The 21,767-nt window shown below is 42.7% G+C and overlaps 1 protein-coding gene across 3 annotated transcripts in view; it reads right to left on the bottom strand.

The window, feature by feature from the left end:
• Window positions 1-294: 294 nt before the first annotated feature.
• Window positions 295-21,767, bottom strand: part of MTMR12 (myotubularin related protein 12) — a gene marked incomplete at both ends in the record, with an annotated part of 106,161 nt that continues 84,688 nt past the window's right edge. Inside the window, 6 exons of one of the 3 annotated variants that reach the window (XM_080705542.1) lie at window positions 295-864; window positions 7,282-7,443; window positions 8,770-8,937; window positions 15,216-15,388; window positions 18,854-18,924; window positions 21,593-21,671. In XM_080705542.1, coding sequence (XP_080561668.1) covers window positions 295-864; window positions 7,282-7,443; window positions 8,770-8,937; window positions 15,216-15,388; window positions 18,854-18,924; window positions 21,593-21,671 — 1,223 coding nt within the window. The remainder of the gene's footprint in view (window positions 865-7,281; window positions 7,444-8,769; window positions 8,938-15,215; window positions 15,389-18,853; window positions 18,925-21,592; window positions 21,672-21,767) is intronic. The other 2 variants (XM_080705543.1, XM_080705544.1) reach the window with 2 other exon arrangements.

A 21,767-nucleotide genomic window follows, 5' to 3' on the forward strand; every position in this document is an offset into this window, starting at 1 on the left:
TGTCAAGTCCAAGAATATCTTACCCAAGTTTTTTTTCTAGTAGTATTACCAGCCACTGCAGGGTCTGTGTAATACTTAGGCATCAGAAGACGGCCACAATCCTATGAGTCAAGTAGGAATTCCTTGCAATTAATACTAGAGATATGTTTTAAATTGCATAGTCTTTTAGAAACATAAAAAAAAAAAAAAAAAGAATGAGAACCAGCTCTTTCCTCAAGGCCCACCCAGGTTTTCCAACAGAGCACCTAGCGAAGGCCTTCCTCCCACAGGCCTCTCGATCACTGAGCACACAAGTCACACATCCCCCAGATCCACAAACTCGTCCTCTCGTTTAGCCAAATCTTCTTCATCGCCCAAAGCTTTCCAGCCACTGGTGGGTAAGACGGGCTTGGATGAAGGTCTCTGGTGCAAAGCGAAGGGAAACAAGGAGGACAGGCGAGCAGAGTTCCTGAGCAGGCAGGGGGCCTCAGCCTGGAGGGCCTCCTGGCTGTGGTGTCTCTCTTCGATTTTCTCCTGTAAGTGCTGGACTTCCTCCATCATTTCCAAGAGTTTGCTCATAGTGGCCACTCTGCCACCGCCTAGGATTTGGGCTTCTGGAATCCAACGCAGGTAGCGCTGAGCCCAGACTTTGATTTCTGGCCCCTCTATATGAGGCAACAGCACACCATGGTAATCCATAGGCTTGCTGTGCCAGCTGTCATAGAATTCTCGAAAGTTGTCTTGCAGCTCATCCGAAGAATTAATAAGTTTACTGATTCTCTTGCCCAGAAGGTTTTTAATTAAATGATCTGTCTCTTCCCTAAAAAATCCTCTTTTGGGAGATGACTTAGATTGGGTGAGTGGCAAAGAAAGCTGTCGTTGATGCTTTGAGAAAAAACACAAATAAAAATATCTGGTTAACATAATAGGAATGGTTAGAGTTGTTACCATAATAAAAAAAAGGGCACAATCCTGCTTCTGCCGGGCGTGGTGGCGCACACTAGTAATCCCAGCATTTGGGAGGCTGAGTCAGAAGGATCACGGTTCGCGGACAGCCTCAGCTACTTAATGAGGCCCTTTGAAACTCATTGAGACCCTGTTTCAAAATAAAAAATAAAAAATAAAAAATAGGGCTGGGGTATAGCTCAGAGGTTGAATGCCCCTGGGTTCCATCCCCAGTACCACAAAAAAAGAAAAAAAGGGGCACAACCCTGCTTTAACAAGTATCATAATATCAGAATTGCCAGGTCAATGCATATTCATTAAAATGCTCTAACATAAACTGGGCGTGATGGTACATGCCTGTAATCCCAGTATCTGGGAGACTGAGACAGGAGGATCGCAAGTTCGTAGTCAGCCTCAGCAACTTAGTGAGGTCCTCTTCAAGTTAGTGAGATCCTGTTTCAAAACAGAAAATAAAACAGGGCTAGGGGTGTAGCTCAGAGGTAGAATGCTTCTGGTTTCAAACCCCAGTAATCCTCACCACAGCTGTAACATAGAGAAAGGAAGTAGGGGTTCTTACTTATTCTTATACGTGAATGTCTGATGTAGTCAATACTATCAATCCATCAATCAACAAAAGGGCATGTGGCAGCCATGCAGAAAAACATGCTGGGACAGCGAGATGATGCTTTCGATCCCCTCCTTCCTTGGAACAGGGGAACTAAAGGATGCAGACACTAAGTCCTTCTGAGGAACTAGTTTACCTTAAGTTAGGTTAATGAGTTAGGAAACTTTGGGGGAGGGTGCCTAATCATTTTTTTTTTTTTTTTTTGGTATTGGTGATTGAACCCAGGGGCATTCTACCTCAGGCCTCCACCCCCAGCCCTATATTTTTTATTCTTTCTTTATTTATATTTTTTTGTGGTCCTGGGGATAGAACCCAGGGTCCTCTACCTCCAGGCCACACCCCCGACCTATTTTATATTTTATTTTGAAACAGGGTCTCATTAAGTTGCTGAGAGCCTCGTTAAGTAGCTGAGGCCGGCTTCAAACCTGTGCGATCCTCCTGTCTCAGCCTCCCAAGTACTGGGATTACAAGCGTGCGCCACCATGCCTGGCCCTAATAATTTTTTAAAGGGAACAAAATACTTCTTTTTTGAGAACTTCAGGGCTGTTGATTGCTGCAACATTCTGAACACCTGCAAGCAAGCGGGGCTGACTACCTGAAGATTCTATCATATGAAGTAAATAACTTAGTAGCTTATCAGGCATTCAGTGGGAGTTTAAGTCTAAATCATAAAGATTCTTTGTGTGTGTGTGTGTGTGTGTGAGAGAGAGAGAGAGATAAAGACACACACACACACACACACACACACACACACACACACACACACACACACACACACACACACACGGAAGGCATTAAACCTCTGGGCTACATCCCTAGCCCTTCAGAGTCTTACTAGGTTGCCGAGAGTCTTGCTTCATTGCTGAAGCTGGCCTCGAACCTGTAATTCTCCTGTCTCAGCCTTCCAATTACCAGGATTACAGGTATGCTGCACCACCACGCTGAGGTAAAGAGATTTTTTCAAAGAAATATGCATGCAGGAGCCAAGGAATTTTGCTAAAACGCATCAGCTAAGTTGGCCATTTGTTCATCTCACTGCCTATGTAGAGGAGAAAATGTGAAAATGTGAGAGCATTAAACATTTTTTCCTCTTTGGTAATTCTCTCTGTAGCCAGAGCAAGCTGTTATATTTTGGGGCACCCTGTGAGAGGAGGGTGAAGATGGGTTGAGTGGTCAGAAGTTGTGGGGTTCCTCAGTACCCAATGGAGAAGGTAAAAATCAGAGGAAGATGTTTTACCCCAATTCTTTTGCTTTTAAATTGTTTATGTATATAAAAATTGCTGGGTGTGGTGGTGCACACCTATAATACCAGCACTGGGGAGACTGATAAAAACAGATCACAGGCCAGGTGTGGTTGTGCAGGCGTGTAATCTGAGCACTGGGGAGGCTGAGACAGGAGGATCGTGGTTCGTGGTTCACAGCTAGCCTCAGCTACTTTGCAATTGTGAGGCCCTGTTTCAAAATAAAGAATAATAATAAAAAAAAAAAAGGCTCAGAGGTAGAATACCCCTTGGTTTCATACCCAGTACCTCAAAACAAAACAAACAAAAAACAAAGCACAGGTTCAAGGCCAGCCTTAGCAACTTAGCAAAACCTGTTTCAACACTTTTTTTTTTTTTTTTTTTGTACTGAAGATTGAGCCCAGGGGCATTCTACCTCTGAATTACACCCCCAACTGTTTTTTTTTTTTTTTTTTGAAAGAGGGTCTTGCTAAACTGGAGGTTGGCCTTAAAACTGTCATCTTCTTGTCTCAACTTTCCAAGTATTAGGATTATAGGCATGTGCCACCATACCTACATCCCATTTCAAAATAAAATAGGGCTGTGGATGTGGCTCAGAGGTAAAATATCCCTGGGTTCAATCTCCAGTACTGAGTTGCTGAGGTTGGCCACAAACCTATAATCCTCCTTTTTCAGCATTCCAAGTACTAGGATTATAAGTATGTCCCACCATGCCCGGCTAAAAGAAATATTTTCTTATAACAGAATATGGAACCTGAGCATGATGGTGCATCTGTATAATCCTAGCACTTACTTGGGAGCTGAGATAGAAGAATCACAGGTTAGAGGTCAACTTTAGCAACTTAGTAAGACCCTCCACAATTTAGTAAGACTCTATTTCAAAATAAAAAATTTAAAAACTAGGGTTGGGAAGTGTAGCTCAGAGGTAGAATGCCACTGGGTTCAATCCCCAGTATCACCCCCTTCAACACACACACAATAAAAATATAAAGAAAGCAAAATCATGTACAATACCACAACTCCAGGATGACCTGGATTTTTTTTTTTTTTTTCGTACTAGGGATGGAACCCAGGGGCATTCTACCTCCAAGCTATACTCCCTGCCCTATTTTTTATTCTTTATTTTGAAACAGGGTCTCACTGAGTTGCAAAGGGTCTCACTAAGTAGCTGAGGCTGTCTGCGAACAATGGTCCTCCTGTCTCAGCCTCCCAAATGCTGGGATTACAAGTGTGCACTGCCATGCCCGGCTTGCCCTGAACTTTTGACTACATTTGCGGAGAGGAGAGATGAAGGCTGGGAATCACTGGCCTCTCTTCTGCACAGTGATCAGGGTGAGCCAGGCAGGAGATGTGGAGGAAACCTGTCACTGAGTATTTTCAGCTGCTAGGCTTTAAGTTCAGTGCTTTACATGCACTGACTTACCTAATTCTTAAAGTCACTATTTCCCCATTTGACAAGAGAGGAAACTAAAGCCCAGAGGTTAAGTAATCTGTCAAACGCACCAGCTACCAGGTACAAAAGGTAGTTTCAAATGCAGCCTGGATTAAGAGCCTGGCCTCTCATCTGTACTCTCTACTTGGTCTTGGAAGCCCTCTTTTCCCAATCACCTCAGTGAATGGAACATTAAAGGTGGGCCAAGATGGGAGCAGCACCGCTCGCACAAAGCCTAGTCAGTGGCAGGGGGAAGCCATACTGCAAGCCTGAGCAAACCCTGATCCTCTCCAGATAGTTCACAGAGCAGCACTTTATGCCGGCCAGCCCAGCTTCATCAGTCTCTACAGACCTTCCCTCATGCCATTTGCAAGGCACCCCGACAGCTGGGCTTACCCTCGACAGCTGGGCTTACCCTCGGGCTTGTAAGTTCCTTGTAGCCCAGCCCCAACTCTGCTTTATCTAGTATAACCCCAAATCTTCTGGCCCATTAGCCCAGATCTCTCCACTGGCTTATCTTGGAGCTGAGGCTGTCTGCGAGAAACAGAGAATCTATGAGAAACAATAATTAGAAAAACTGGGTCTGAGGAAAGAAATAAAATTTCTTAGAAGGTGGAGCCTTATTTCCCTCCCATCAAATAAGGGGGGGGGGGCTCCACTGTCTCGAAAAGTTCTCTACCTACCAGCACTAGGCAATGATGATGCCAGCCCAGCTCTCACGAGAAGTGTGCAGGTGGCCACAAGGGGGCGCAAAACACTGAAGAAAAGCTTATCTCTGGCCACCTTGTTCTGGGGCTGGGGCAATTCTGGTCAAACTAACAGAAAAGGGGTTGAACCAGAAAGGGAAACCTCCACCCCAGGTGTGAGGACAACTAGGAGGGTGTGGGAAAGCTGGGCGTGGTGATGCATGCTTGTAATCCCAGCATTTGGGAGGCAGAGACAGCAGAATCACAGTTCAAAGACAGCCTCAGCTACTACTTAGTGAGGCCCTTTCCAACTCAGTGAGACCCTGTTTCAAAATAAGAATAAAAAATATCTGGGGGTAGCTCGGAGGTACAATGCCCCTGGGTTCCATCCCCAGTACAGGGGGGGAAAAAAAAAAAGAGGGTGTGGCAGTTTGAAGTCTGTCTCTGAGGCCTTGGCTCACCTAGGTCCCCACCCAGAACTGGCCAGGCTCCTGACTGGGCAGGATGAAGGAAGGTGGTGGAGTGGTGACCTGTACCCACTTGGATTTCCCATGGTCGCTCTCTCCCTTGTGGGCTCTGCAGACAAGATTCTAGGGCAAGAGGTAGCTAGAAAATGTCATTTAAAGCTTTTATCAGGCTGGGCATGGTGGTACACACTGGTAATCCTAGTACTTGGGAGGCCAAGATAGGAGGATCACAGGTCTGCAGCCAGACTCAGCAATTAGTCAGACCCTATTTCAAAATAAAGAATAAAAAATAGGGCTGGAGGTGTTAGATGTCCCTGGGTTTAATCCCCAGTACCACACAAACAAAAAAAACATTTGATTAATGAAGGAACTTTACAGTGTATACTTGGTAAAATCAGAAACAAATACCTCACAAGAAGATAAAGCTCTGGCATCTGTAGCTTAGAGCACGAGTCAGCAAACCCCACCTCGTGGGACAAATCTGTCACAGCATCTGTTTTCATAAAAATTGGACCACAAAGCCGGGTGTGGTGGCGCACGCTTGTAATCCCAGCATTTGGGAGGCTGAGACCGGAGGATCGCGGTTCCCGGACAGCCTCAGCTACTTAGTGAGGCCCTCTGCAACTCAGTGAGACCTGGTTTCAAAATAAAGAATAAAAAAATTGGGCAGGGGGTATAGCTCGGAGGTCAAATGCCTCTGGGTTCTATCCCCAGATCCGAAAAAAAAAAAAAAAATTGGACCACAACCATGCCCACTTGTTTGCATAATGTCCAAGGCCACTTCTGTGCCACAGGAGTAGAGTAGGTAGGTAATTGTGACAAGAGATCGTGTGGCCACTGGCAGAAAAGGCTTGCCAACTCCTGGTTTACAGGTACAGCTCATTAAGAAGAGTTACTTCTGGGTCTGGTGGAGAAGGCTTATAATACCAGCATTTGAGAAGCTTAGACAGAAGGATCATGGTTCAAGGGCAGCCTCAGCTACTACTTAGTGAGACCCTTTGCAACTCAGTGAGACCTTGTTTCAAAATAAAGAATAAAAGCTGGGCGTGGTGGCGCATGCTTGTAATCCTAGCCTTTGGGAGGCTGAGACAGGAGGATCATGGTTCACCGACAGCCTTAGCTACTTAGTGAGGCTCTCCACAACTTAGACCCTGTTCAAAATAAAGAATAAAAAATAGGGCAGGGGGTGTAGCTTGGAGGTCGAATGCCCCTCATTTCCATCCCCAGACCCCCCCCCCAAAATAAATAAATAATAACTAGGGCGGGGGGTGTAGCTCAAAGATTGAATACATCTGGGTTCCATCCTCAGTACCGCAAAAGAAAAAAAGAAAGAAAAGCCTTACCATGTAATATATGAACTAGCATATACACTGAATAAGTCCCATAAAACCAGTGTTCTATTACTTTACTAACCACACACAAAGACAGGGTAAGAGGCATGATCCCAATGTTGCAATACTAAGGCAACAGCACCTACTAACATGCAGCAAACAGCCAGGCTTCATCAGGGCAAAAGCTGATTTGCTGAAAGTAAAAGATTCTTTTAATGAGCTCTGGCACCTTGACCATCACAAGTCTTGACTACACATACTATGGAGGGATAAAACACACAATATAAGCCAGGCATGGTGGCGCATGCTTGTAATCCCAGTACCTGGGAGGCTGTGACAAGGAGGACTGCACAGGTTCGAAGCCAGCCTCAGCTACTTAGCGAGGCTCTCAGAAACTCAGTGAGACCCTGTTTCCAAACAAAATATAAAATAGGGCTGGGACTGTAGCCTGAAAGTAAAAGGGTTCCATCCTCAGTATCACAGAAACAAAAACAAAAACAAAACACACACACAGAGTAACTTATATCCTTACATACAAAGGAGTGTTGGGGCAGACAAAGATGTGGACATCTTACTTTGAAACGCATGCCTTTCCGCTGGCCTTTGTCCATTTTTGGCTTTTCCACATACAGAGGGTTTTTGAGCAATGTCTGGGCTTTCGGTTCAAACTGGACAGACCAATCCCACACGGTGAGTAGATTCAAAGGCTTGCTTTGTGTATCCGGGCTTTCCCTACCCTGCCAAAACAAGCACAGGTCACCATGGCTTTCAGGAGACAGGAAAGCAAACACGTGTTCTCAGAAGCAGCACTAGGAAGGGTGCTTTTTTCTAAGGGAAAAAAGAGCATTTGTCTGTTTGTCCCCCCCCCCCCCACCAGTACTGGGGATGGAACCCAGGGGCATTCTACCTCTACCCGCCCTATTTTTAATTCTTTATTTTGAAATGGTCTCACTGAGTTACAGAGGACCTCACTAAGTAGCAGCTAAAGCTGTTCAAAGTGCTGGGATTACAAGTGAGCACCACTCTCAGCTTCATTTGTCTGTTTTTAAAAGGACAGCTTTCAGCCATGGATGGTGGTTTACTCATGCCTGTGATCCCAGTACTTGGGAGGCTGAGACAGAAGGATAGTAGGCTTCAGCAACTTAATGCGGCCCTCAGCAACTTGGTGAGATCCTGTTTTAAAATAAAATAGGGCTGAGGGTGTAGCTCAGAGGTAGAATGCCCCTGGGCTCAATCCCCAGTACCAAAACAAAAACAAACCAGGACAGCGTTTACTGGCCATTGGAGCACCTATAATCCCTGATAGGAGGAACGCAGATTCAAGGCAAGCCACAGCAACTTAGTGAGGCCTTCAGTAACTTGGTGAGAGCCTATTTCAAAATAAAAAATAGAACAGGGCTAGGGGTGAGGCTCAGAAGTAGAATGCCTCTGGGTTCAATGCCCAGAACACACACACACACACACACACACACACCCCACACACACACACACACACACACACACACACACACCACACACACACACACACACACACACACACACACACACACGATACTCCCATACTGGGGATTGAATCCAGGGGCATTCTACCTCTGAGCTCCACTCCTGGCCTGATTTTTTATTCTTTATTTTGAAGCAGGGTCTCACTAAGTTGCTGAGGGTCTCACAAGTTGTGGAAGCTGGCTGCGAAACTGTGATCCTCCCGGCTCAGCCTCCCAAATACCAGGATTGCAAGCATGCACCACCACACCCAGCAGAGGATAGCTTTCAATTTGGTTAATCGCTTGCACAACACTTGCTTCCAGCTCAAATATTTACTATGTGACCTTCAGCTAGTTACTTACTCTGTGTGCCTCAGCTTTCTCAGTGATGACAACAGTACATAACCCATAGGGTGCTGGAAGGACTAAGTACCTTTCCAGGTGTAAATAACTTAAAAGTACTTCAAGAAATGCCTGGTACAGTCAATGTTAAGTGGACATCATTTTCAGCATCAATTTTATTGCATCCTATTTGTGAGATGCAGCTTCTTTATTATACAGGTTTCTAAGAGGGACTCTTACCATGTTAGTATCTTTTTGATGAGGTGAATTGAAGAAGAAGGTGCTAAAAATTGGTATATACAGGCTATCTGAGAGAACAGTCAGGTAAGTCTCGGTGAATTCAAACGCTGGGGGATACTGGTGCACCAGCTGCCAGACACAATCTAAGAACAGCAGGAACACAGGAACCTACATGAAAACAAGATACATGTTATTTTGCAAGCGCGGGGCCCAACGTGAGCTGGCCTGAGCTCAGTGGATGCCATCTCAGCAGCTGTGGAGTAACCTCTCTTGAGCTCTATGTTTTCTGGCATACAGAGTGCGTGCTCTATCCATGTTCAACTGAAATCACATGCTTGTTGACTAATGTCAGTACTTGGCAGTGTAAAAGGCAAGCCGCCTCACCTAACTATACTCCATCTTTGACCTCTGAGTAACTTTGTGTAAAAACCACAATGTTAAGGCCTAGAAACCAGAGTGACTCCATGTTTGCCCCTACCTTCACCCCTACCTACAACCTGCAGTAACTGAAAATTCCTCTGAACCCTCGCCAGCCAATCAGCTTAAGGGTCAGGTCCCCAGGGGCCTGGAGAACTAACCAACATTGTTTCCAGACCACGTGTCCCGAACCTCCACAATATATCAATGCCGACACGGTTTGATAGCTGCCTCAATTGAGATGAGCACCTGCTATTGTCCTTTACGTAACATCTGTGGTTTTGTCTTTATAAACCCCTACCCTCAGCCAGTCAGCATGCCCCTCTAGTCAGATTTCTAGACTGAGGGCACCGCTGCTGGCCAGCTAATAAAGCCTTCAACTGGCACATTTCCTTGGACTATCGAGTCTCTCATTTCTTGCTAAGCCTACATACGACAGCAGTACTCTGTCAAAGATGAAATATGTAAAAATCTCATTATGGAGCAGCATTAACATGATCAGCATTTGTAATTAAACTTTTGTGGGTACTAGTGATTGAACCCAGGGGCTTTCGACTTCTGAGTCACACCGCAGTCCTATTTTATTTTTTACTTTATTTTTATTTATTTATTTTTTAAATTTATTTATTTTAATTTTTAATTGGTGCACTGTATTCATACATCATAGTGGGATACATACTTTTGTAGACATACATGCACACATTGCCCAGTCAGCCCCCACCCGATCCCCACCCCATTCTCTCCCTATCCCTTCCTCCCATGCTTGGCTTAGTGGTTGACATCTAGTATTATAGCAATTTATCAAAAATTAAAAATTATAATCTCACATAACAGTTTCATTTGTCTGATACCAAGCTTTTGATGACTTAAAGATAACATTTCAATATTTCTTTTTGCTTTCTTTCTTACCAGAGAATCTATATTTTCTATTTTTTAGGTGAAACTATCATATATTTATATATTTATTTTTCAGAAAAAAAATCTATCCTAATATGGAATATGGACTCTAGGTACCCACAACGATCTTGAAAAAGAACAAAGCTAGAAGATGTATATTTTCTGATTTCAAACCATATAAAGCTACAATAATTGAAACAGTGTAGTACTATTCTAAAGGCAGATATATAAACCATTGGAGTTAAATAAAAGCCTAGAGCTAAATTCTTCCCTATATTGTCAAGTTATTTTTGACAAGGTTTCCACGAACATTTGGTGGTGGGAATAATAATCTTTAACTAAATATTGTTGAAAAATAATAATTACATGGAAAAGAATAAAATTGGACCCTTACCTAATCCCATATACAAGTATTAACTCAAAATAGATAAAAGACCTAAATATAAATCTTAAGACTATAAACTTTTAGGAGAAAATCTGGGTCATAGAACCTCACAACACTGAAATTGGCAGTGATTTCTTGGTTATGATTTCAATGGCACAGGCAACAGAAGAGTATACAAACTCCCTAAAAAATAAAAAACATATTGTATATCCAAAAACAATGTAAACAGAGTTAACAGTTACTAATAGAATGGGATAAAATATTTCCAAATGCTATATCTGAAGGTATATTAATATTCCAACTAGAAATCCTAAAAATTAACAACAATACAGGCAAACAATACCATTTAGAGATAGGTAAAAGACTAACATAAGTAATGAATCTCCACAGATAACCAATCTTAGTTGTCTGTTGGATGGAAACTCTTGTTTCTCTGGTTCTGGTGTGTGTTACCTATTTCTTCTTAGTAGTTAATCTCTTTGAGTATTTTCTCTAGTGCTGGTTTTGAAGACATAAATTCCTTCAGTTTCTGTTTGTCATGGAAGCTTCTTATTTCTCCATCTAATTTGATAGAAAGTTTTGCTGGGTAGGAAATTTTTGGCTGGAAGTTGTTTTCTTTCAAAATTGGGAATATGTTACTCCAAGCCCTTCTGGCTCTCATAACTTGGTTTGGGAAGTCTGGAGTGATTCTAATTGGTTTGCCTCTGAATGCCACTTGGCCCTTTGTTTTTGTTGCCTTTAAGATTCTCTGCTTGGCTTCCACATTGGTCATTTTGACAATTATGTGGCGTGGGGATCCTCTTCTCTGATCCTGTCTAAAGGGAGTTCTATACGTTTCCTGGACCTGCGTATCGACCTCTTGCTCTATGTCTGGAAAATTTTCTGCTATTACTTCCTTGAAGAGATTGTTGATCCCTTTGGTTTCACTTTCTTTTCCCTCCTCTATTCCAATTATTCTTAGATTAGCTCTCTTAAAATGGGCCCATATTTCTTCAATATCAGATTCCTGCTGTCGGATATTTTTTTCTAGATTAGAAACTATGCGTTCATTTTTGGAATGATCATCTTCTAAGAGCGAGATTCTGTTCTCCATGTGTTCTAATCGGTTGTTTGTGCTTTGAATTGAGGCCTTTACTTCATTAATTGCATCCTTTATCTCTTTTTGGCTCTCTCTGAGTTCTTTTCGAAGCACCTCTATTATTTCTACAGTTATTTTCCTGATTTGATCTTCTAGAAATCTCTGATTTTCTGTTTTATCGGGTTCTGATGTTGTGAGGTTGTGAGCATTCATTGCTCCAGTATTATTCTTCTTTCCCATGATTTCGGAAGTTTGTGCCTTCTCTGGGTTCTTCCCTTGGGTCACTATGACTTCACTTTAAGGTGCTCTGGAACTCGAGTCAGTAGTATCTCAGACCCCACTACTCCTTTACTGGGTTGTATCACAGAGTCTCCGACCCAGAGAGTCGATAGAGGCTGCTTTAGACTGTGGGGGGTGCCAGGTTGCACGTTCTCCTATGGTGTGATATCACTGCCACTGCCCCTCTCCCACTGGGTCAAGTCCCAGTGAGTACAGTACTGGGATTTCTCCACTGTGGCCCGCAATTTGACTCACTGTTCTTGAGTACGCAGATGTAGCTGTACTGAATTCGGTGAATTCGGTGCTGCCGCCGCCGGTGGCAATATGGCGCCGCTGCTACGCCCTCGGCTATGGGGCTGGCGTTTTTTTCTTGGTTTTGATTTCTACTCTGAATCCCTGCAGCGTGTGCTGAGCTCAGCCACTGGGAGCTTTAGATGCCCTCTACGCCGAGAAATCCCGCCTGGCTGTTTCGCAGCGGCTCCCCTCGGCTTGCTGTAGCCGTCCTGTGAATTCGCCGGTGCTGCCGGCAGTATGGCGCTACTGCCGCGTCCTCGGGCATGAAGCCGCGTCCTCGGGCATGAGGATCTCCTCTGTGGCTCTGTTCTCAGTCTGCTTTCTCTCTGGAGCCTGGTGATTTTTTTTGTTTCTCTGGTGATGTTGTTTTCTGGCTTTGAAAGGCGCTGATTTTGTGGTAATGGAGATTTGTTGTTAGCGGGGCTCTTAAGCCCCGCTTTTCTCGGTCTATTTTTTACTTTAAAATAGGCTCTCACTAAGTTTTGGAGGCTGCAAATCTGCAGTCCTCCTAACTCAGCCTCCTGAGTACTGGGATTACAGATGTGCACCACCACGCCCGGCTTTATTCTTCTGTGGTACCAGGAAATTAACCCAGGGGTATTCTACCTCTGAGCTATAACCCCCAGGCCTACTTTTATTATTTTTATTTTACTTTTATCCAAGTACTGGGATTATAGGTGTATACTACCATGCCTTTATATATTATAAAAACTGTATATAAGAAGTATAATATTGCTTAAAGCCCCCCCATACTAGGGATTGAACCCAGGGGAATTCTAAATTCTACCTTTAAATTATACCCCTACCTCTTTTTATTTTAAAACAAGGTCTTGCTAAGTTGCTGAAGTTAGCCTCGAACCACCACCAAACTCAGCTTTCATGCATGGCATTATTATTATTATTATTATTATTATTATTATTATTATTATCATCATCATCATCATCATTATTATTTTTGGTGGTACTGGGGGTGAAACCCAGAGGCTTTCTACCTCCGGGCTATACTCCCAGACCTATTTTATATTTTATTTGGAAACAGGGTCTCACTAAGTTGCTGAGAGCTTCACTAAGTAGTTGAGGCTGGCTTTGAACCTGTGCAATCCTCCTGTCTCGGCCTCCCAAGTGCTAGGATTACAAGCGTGTGCTACCATGCCCGGCTCATGCATGCCTTTAAATAAGCTGGGTGTGGTAGGATGCTTGAAATGCTGCTAAAATAGAAGGATTGCAGGTTCCAGGCCTGCCACGGCCCCGCTTTCCTTGCAGTCAGCTGTGCTCCCGCACGCATGATGTGGCATAAGAAATCTCAAGGAGATGAAGCCCCGAGGGGGTGTGGTCCCTGGCCAGAGTCTCCTTGCTCTTAGATATTCTTTTATAAGCTATTGTTCTTTTGGTAATGATTCTATACTTATGGCTCCAGTGGTGTAAAACGAGTTCAAAAACCAGAACTTTGGGATAAATTTTCTGGTAAAATATGTCTGAGCCCTCAGACTTTCCCTGCCTTGCTCCAAGCTATAATAAAATTGGCTAAAAAAGACAGAAGGGAAAATGTGTCAATAACGTGCTGATATAGTCAGAACTTAGGTGCTGTGAAAGAAGTTAGGTAGGGGAGGGGATGCAAAGTTCCTCCCTATCTTTGACCTTCTTGACCCTTGCACTTTTTGCACTGCCCGGAGACAGGGATGCCTCCTGGTTAAAAAATAGTTATGACAGAACAAAAGAAAGATATAATAAATGTGCAGGTATGAAATTTTGGTGGTTATAAAGAAAGAAAATCTTGTGAGAATAAGAAAGCATTTTGTATGAAGTAAAGTTTATCCTAAGAATTTCCCAAATGGGAAAATAAAGGACCAGGATAAAAAACAGAAGGTTTGTGATATGCATATATAATGAAGATGGATTATTAAAAGAGGATGGTAGAGACTAAAGGAGTACATCTGACAATTAAATCTAAAAACTTCATGTTGCGTTTTGGGCCCTGTCTGCTAAAATATATTTTAAGTGTTTAATAGCGTTGAAGCGTTCAGACATCAGATGGTATTGTGGACAAAATCCGGCAGACATTCATCGCAATATGATGTACACGACACGGATTTCCCTACACCAACTACATGTATGAAAGCTGGAATCTCCGACTTTGTCCCCATCCAGCTCAAAGGAGGTTGCTAGATAGAGAAGGACATTGGACTAAACCCTAGGAATAGAAGGTTCCAAAAGGGTTAAAAGAAAACTCTAAGAACTGAATTCTTCAAATGATTTTGGGTGTGACTTTTATTCTTCTGGAATTTGCCCTCTAAAAGCCCGAGCAACTAAAAGACCAAGGGAAGGCCAAAGGGGCTGACTTAAGTCACAAGACCCACCTGCAGGGTCATGGGGCTGATCTCAATCACAAAAGACCTGTGATGTCACAGGCCTTACTTTTGTCTTGTTTATGGTTGGTGAATTGCATGTCCTTCACTCTATACTTCACTACTGTTTTTGGTGTTTACACTTTGCTACTAGGGAGTCTCACTGGGGAAAGAATTACAAATTTGCTGGTTTTTGGAAATAAACCCATCAGTTGCATGAGAGAGGAGGCAATTGTCCGTGTCCAGTCTTTTTCAGATTTCTCTCTCCCAAGTCTTGGGAAAAATCCCCACGTTTAGCGCCGAACAAGGACTTGAAGGGGTTTTACTTGGCCAGAGAGAAAAATCACTGCAGAGAGGCTTCTGCAGAACTACAATCAAAGCCTTTGTCCACCTTTCGAGAAATCAGTCCCAATGGGTCCCCACACCCTGGTAGAGTCCCCTAAGTGCTCTGACGAAGCCGGTCGCACAGGCCAGCCTCAGCAACTTAGACCCTCAGCAACTTAGTAAGACTCTGTTTCAAAATATAAAAGTCTGGGGTGTAGCTCAGAGGTAGAAGGCTTCTGGGTTCAATTCCTAGTACCAAAAAATAAAGTAAAAAAAATAAAGGCACACATGATAAACGGATCTGGTTTTCCTTAACATGTTTACTGAATGCACTTTGGGAATTGAAACTCTGTGTTTGAAGAAAAGTATTGGGTCGGAGACTGAGTAGTTCTCCTGTGACTGGACAGTCTGCGGGGAAGAAACTTACCTCTTCTTTGTCATTCTGACGGAGGTGATTGCAGCGATCCAAGAAACAGTGGCCACCCATGACCCACTCCTTTTGGATGAGGCTCTGGAAACCAGGGATAGTTCGACAGTAGGGGTCCATCATCACTTGCACCAGAGAGGAAAGGAGGCAGCAGAAGTCGGAGGCGTTCTCCTCTAGGAGGAGCCCAGCAGCAGAGGCCAAGAGGAAGGAGGCAGAAAGTGTTAAAAGCTGCAGTGCTCCACCAGACAGCTGAACTGAGGGCTCCCAACACCAAGGACTGCTATCAACAGCTATTACTCCCTCCAGGCAAGGGCCAATGGAAATACGAGTGATGCTTTCTGACCCAGAGATAATTTGCTTCTAGCCTGTCTAGTATTCACTGCAGCATGCACTGCTGCTAAGTATGCATTTGCTTACTGAATAAATGCAGCACTGAAAATCCACTTTCAGCATGTGGGCATCCAGATGTGCAACACAACAAGATGGACTCTCCACATAACAATGACCACACTGCACCCAGGCCCCTTGCCTCCTGGGGCCCGGGCCTTAATCACTGAGCTCCCTGTTCCAAGGCTTGCTGCTTCTCAGACTCACCCTGGAGCTCCTTTCCTTTATTCCCAAGTCCTTCACTAATCAGCTTTGCAGAAAGTTTAATACTTCTGGACTGTACCAAAATTGAGCTAATTTTCTGCCCCCAGGCTCTTCCTTCCTCTTCTGTCTGAGGGGCAGAGAGGTGTAAGCTTCTCCTCACTAGCCTAGAGGAGAAGTTCTCCTTGGTTCTCTTCTGTGTGCTCAGCTGGAATGAACTTTACAAAACCCACATGATTAAAAAAAAAGTTCATTCATATGCTTGTTTAACACTCATGACAGCACAAATAAAAATGCATCTACAGCCATGCATTTATCTTACAAGGTTAAAATCCTAACGGCAGGGGGTGGGAGTTGGAGGTCTATGTTTCCTCTTTACAAAAAAAAAAAAAAAAAAAAAAAGCGTAACTCAAATTGCTTTTTAAAAATACCCGCGAGGAAGATGTGCTATTATTATTTGGTGTTAGGTAAACTAAGAATGAATTTTTTATTTTTGGTATTGGGGATTGAGCCCAGGGCCTGATTCATGTTACATAAGCACTCTACCCCTAAGCTACTACCTTATCCTTCTTTATTTTGAAACAGGGGTTTGTTAAGTTTCCCAGCTTAACTAAGGCTTTGCTTGTTTACTTCATTGGTACTGGGGATTGCACCCAGACGTGTTCTACCTTCAGGTTATACCTCCAACCCCAAAACAGGGTCTCACTACTTTGCTGAAGGTCTAAGTTGCTAAGGCTGGCTTTGAGCCTGTGATCCTCCTGTCTCAGCCTCACAAGTACTGGGATTATAAGTATGCACCATTAAGCCCAGCTAAGGATAAACTTTAATTAGAAAGTTACTCTTTCATCCTGACTCCTGTAATTATGAAGCATAAAAGGTCCAGGCTTACACTGGTCTCCTCCAGGAAACAAGCCTAAACTACAGAACGACATGTGCTTAATAGGCTTTTACGTTTACCTTCTAATGCTGTCAGTCTTCAAAATAAGTCCACCCCCCCCCCTCACCGTGGTGCTGAGGACTGAAGCCAGGTGCATTCTACCTCCGAGCTACACTCCGAGCTCTTATTTTATTTTTTATTTGGAAACAAGGTCTTGTTAAATTGTGGAAACTAGCTTTGAACCTGCGATCCCTCCTGTCTCAGCCTACAAAGTACTGGGATTAGAGGTGTGCCCTACCATGTCTAGCCATAAATTTCTACCCCCAGCCCTATTTTTTAATTCTTTATTTTGAAACAGGGTCTCACTGAATTGCAAAGGGCCTCCCTAAGTAGCTGAGGCTGTCCACGAACCTCGATCCTCCTGTCTCAGCCTCCCAAATGCTGGGATTCCAAGCATGCACCACTATGCCTGGCCATAAGTTTTATTTTTAAGGTAATCTTTTTTCTTGTTGAGAGTATACCTCGGAGTGATGGTTAGAGGAATTAGAAAATGCGATTTTAAAGAAAACTCAGAAGTCCATCAAGGAGTGACAGGCCTTTCCTTTCCATCAGCCAGAAATTTGTATTTCATTTTATGCAGCTCTGTGATTACTGCAAACTGGCCTTGGCTCCTTCTATCATTCAAACCTCCAATCTTCATTCCTCTTCCTTTTACCAGTTACTTAGTACTTAAATAATGCTCTTTTGAAGTCTTTATAAGCAACACTCTTAGGCCAACTCTCCCATTAGGGCTGTAAACTTCTAGAAGGCATGTAGGTGCTAGATGACTATATTCAACTCCAAGCCAGTGAGCCTGCATCAGATGGACCAGAAGCCACATTTTCCAGTTTGCTCTTAGAAACTAAACACTAACAGTCAAGGGAAACACCAGAGAAATGACAAACGCTTTGATACATATAAAAACATGTAACAATCTACTAAATTTATAGGGTGGGGCTATAAGAAACTTGAAGCTGGGCATGGTGGTATATGCCTGTAGTACTATCTACTTTGGAGGTTAAGGCAGGAGAATCACCTGAGCCCAGATCAGCCTGGGCACTGTAGTAAGACCCTGTCTCCTAAAAATAAAAAGGAGTCGGGTATGGTGGCGCACGCTTGTAATCCCCACGCTTGGGAGGCTGAGACAGGAGGATCACACAGGTTCGAAGCTAGCTTCAGCTACTTAATGAGGCTTTCAGCAACTTAGTGAGACCCTGTTTCCAAATAAAATATAAAAAAAGGTCTGGGAGTATAGCCCGGAGGTAGAAAGCCTCTGGGTTCTACCCCCAATACCACCAAAAAAAAAAAAAAAAAAAAAAAAGGTTCTAAACACCAGGCATGGTGGTTCATGTCTATAATATCAGTACTTGGAAGGCTGAAACAATGATCCCAGGTTTGAAGCCAGCCTCAGCAACTTAGCAAGATCCTGTTTCCAAATAAAAAAATAAAATAGGGCTGGGGTAAAGCTTGGAGGTAGAACACCCTTGGTTCAATCCTAGTGCCATAGGAAAAAAAGTTGTCAAATATATATATATATATATATATATATATATATGAATAATTTTATTTAATGAGTTTATATAAAAGGGATTACCAAAAAATTAAAACTTCAACAAGCACAGAGGCACTCTCCTATAATCCCAGTGATTAGGAGGCTGAGGCATAATGATGAGGCTAGCCTAAGTAACTTAGTGAGATTCTATCTCAAAATAAGAAATAAAAAAGGAGGGGATGTAGCACAGTGGTAGAGCATTCTAGGTCCAATCCTCAGTACTGGAGAAAAAAAGACTTCAACCATATTGAGTTAATAAAAAAATCAAAATCTAGGTGGGCAGGGTGGCACACACCTGCAATCCCAATACTGGGGAGGCTGAGACAGGAGGACCACATGTGAGTAGAGGTAAAACACACTTATCTGGGTTCAATCCTCAGTCCAAGGTTAAGGAGAAAAGAATGGGAGGATTTCTACAGTAGCTCACTCCTTCTATGCTGGGATTACAAGCGTGTGCCACCATGCCCGGCTAGCTCACTCCTTCTCTAAGACAATTCCAATTCCATTAAACTACATATACAAATTAACTCAATCTCAAGTGAAAGAAAATGCAAACCGCACTGTAAGATTTAAATATATTACCTAAAAGAAGAACGTTCATGTTCTGTGCTTCTAGACACTCTGTAATCTCTATCCCTTTTTTCAGGCAACGTCTAAATAGGAAGGAGACAAGAAACAGGGGCATTAGTTCTTGAGTTTGGTACCATAAATAGTTAACTTTAGAGGTAATCTGCATTGTTCTATAGTTATGTTTTCTTCACTCTTCTGCACACTTTGTTACAAATTACTTTTTCATGCTAAAATCCTTCAGAAAAAAGAAAATAATTACCATTTACACTAATCAGATACTTTGAGATACTCATCTGCATATTAGAAACAGATTCTGGATGTTTATCCAAAGGGATAAAGTCAGTAACTTAGATATCTGCACTCCCATGTTCACCACAGCATCACTCACAATAACCAAGCCATGGAAACAACCCAAGAGTCCACAGAGAAATGCGTCAATAAGTACCATGGTGTGTGTGATGTGATGGATTTTATTCTGCCATTAAGAAAAAGAAAATTCTACCACTGGAGCACCATGGACAAACCTGGAGAAAAAAATGCTAAGTGAAATAAACTAGGCACAGAAAAACAAAAGCTGCATGATCTTACTTGTACGTGGAATCTAAAACTGTTGAATATGCATGTGAAGTAGAATAGTAGTTTCCAACAGTTGGGAGTAGAGAAAGTAAAAGTGGGGGTAGTGAGATACTGTCCAAGGGAACAGACTTTCAGTGGTTAGATGAACAAATTCTGAGGACCTAGAGTATAGCTTGGATGGTGCTGATACCTAATTTGATTGTGAAAATCATCAGACAAGTTATATGTTATTTTTTAGTGCTACTTGGGTATTCTACACCCTCACTACTCATATATATATATATATATATATATATATATTTTTTTTTTTTTTGGTGGTACTGGATATTGATTGAACCCAGGGGCATTCTATCTTTTTGCTACATCCCCAGACCTATTTTATTTATTTATACATGTATGTATGTATGTATGTATGTATGTATGTATGTATGTATGTATTTTGTGGTACTAGGGGTAGAACCCAGGGGCATCCTACCTCTGAGCTATACTCCCAGCCCTTTTTTTAAATTCTGTGTGTGTGTGTGTGTGTGTGTGTGTGTGTGTGTGTATGGTACTGGGGATGGAACCCAGGGGCCTTCTACCTCTGGGCTACACCCCCAGACCTATTTTACACTTTATTTGGAAACAGAGTCTCACTAAATTACTGAAAGCCTCACTAAGCTGCTGAGGTTGGCTTCAAACCTGTGCGATCCTCCTGTCTGAGCCTCCCAAGTACTGGGATTATAAGCGTGCACCACCACATCCGGCTTAATAGGTAGATGAGAGTCTCACTACTTGCTAAGGCTATCCTCAAACCTGCAATCTTCTTGTCTCAACCTCCCAAGTACTGGGATTACAAGTGTGCACCCCCATGCCTAGATCTCCCAGTCCTATTTTTAATTTTTTTTGGTGGTACTGAGGATGGAACCCTTCTACCTCTGGGCTATACTCCCAGACCTATTTTATATTTTATTTGGAAACAGGGTCTCTTAAGCCAGTGGGGATGGCTTCGAACTTGTGTGATCCTCCTGTCTCCGCCTCCCAAGCGCTGGGATTACAAGCGTGCATCACCACGCCTGGCCTATTTTTATTTTGAAACAAGAACTCATTAAATTACTGTGCACTGGCCTGCAATCATCCTATCTCAGCCTCCAAAGTACTGGGATGACAGACATCACCACCACACCTGGCTGTGTATTTTAAATATAGACTGTGTACCTAGGCTGCAGAAGTAGGTTAGTGATAGAGCACTGCCTAGCACAGGCATGCCCTGGGTTCAGTTCCTAACACACAATGTGTGCCTTAAATATATGTAATCATTATCAACTAAATATAAAAAGAAGACAAAACAGAAATGGAAAATTTTCAGAAGAAAACACCTAGATTAACTTAGCATGACTGACACTGTTCAAAATAAAAAATAAAATAGGGCCAGGGGTGTGGCTTAGAGGTAAACTATTACCTGGTATAGAAAGCATGGAATCAACTTTCAGCCATGCTCATATATTCAGCTGCCCACTTTGAATGAAGCAGTGTGGATTATATCACAGAAGTAAGTATTTATGGGGTTTACTAGAACTCACCAGAAGACTCAGGTATGAATTTCCAGTAACAATTGCTAGTTTAGACATTATCTAGAAGTATTTGTGTGTGTATGTGTGTGTGAGGATACTAGGATTAAGCCCAGGGATATTCTAACTCTTAGCTATACCCTTAGCCTTTTTAATTTATTTTTTTATATTTTGAAGAAAAGGCAATATAACGGTTCTCTGGGACTCTCAACCTGGCTGCAAAGCTAAAAACCACATTAATCATGATTTTATATAAGACACAACAAAAAGATATCTGGTGAAAAGTCCGTATCCCTTATATTTGTTCCCCAGATCCCCCTGGATGCCAGAACTGCTGTCTTAACTATAATTGTGGGTTGTCACATCCTTTACTGTAGTCTTTCAATCTACTGTCTACAGAGTATATTTCCTTGGAAGCAGGCAGCATGTTGACAAATTCCTATCAAATGTGCACAGAAATAATAAACATCAAATGTAAACTCTAGGTGATCCCTGGACAGACTATGTGATCTAAGAACAACATTAGACTGTGAAATATCAAGTGGCTAAGTTATTTCTCAATTAGCTTTACTATTCTGAATTAGACAACTGTAAAATTCAGGAGCAAAACAATGGTTTGAAATACCTGATTATATCAAGCCAGCTGCTACTTTCCAAGAGAGAAAACCATTTTATATCTGTGTCCCAAAATTCAGTACTGTTATCTAAAAAAAGAAAGAGGACAGATGTCATATCATTGTTTACTGACACACCTGCCACAAAATACCTAAGTATTCCACTAGCTGCTTAGATCAGTGGTC

This window comes from Muscardinus avellanarius (genome assembly GCF_963383645.1).
Source record: "Muscardinus avellanarius genome assembly, chromosome: 1".
In the NCBI taxonomy this organism is placed as follows: domain Eukaryota; kingdom Metazoa; phylum Chordata; class Mammalia; order Rodentia; family Gliridae; genus Muscardinus; species Muscardinus avellanarius.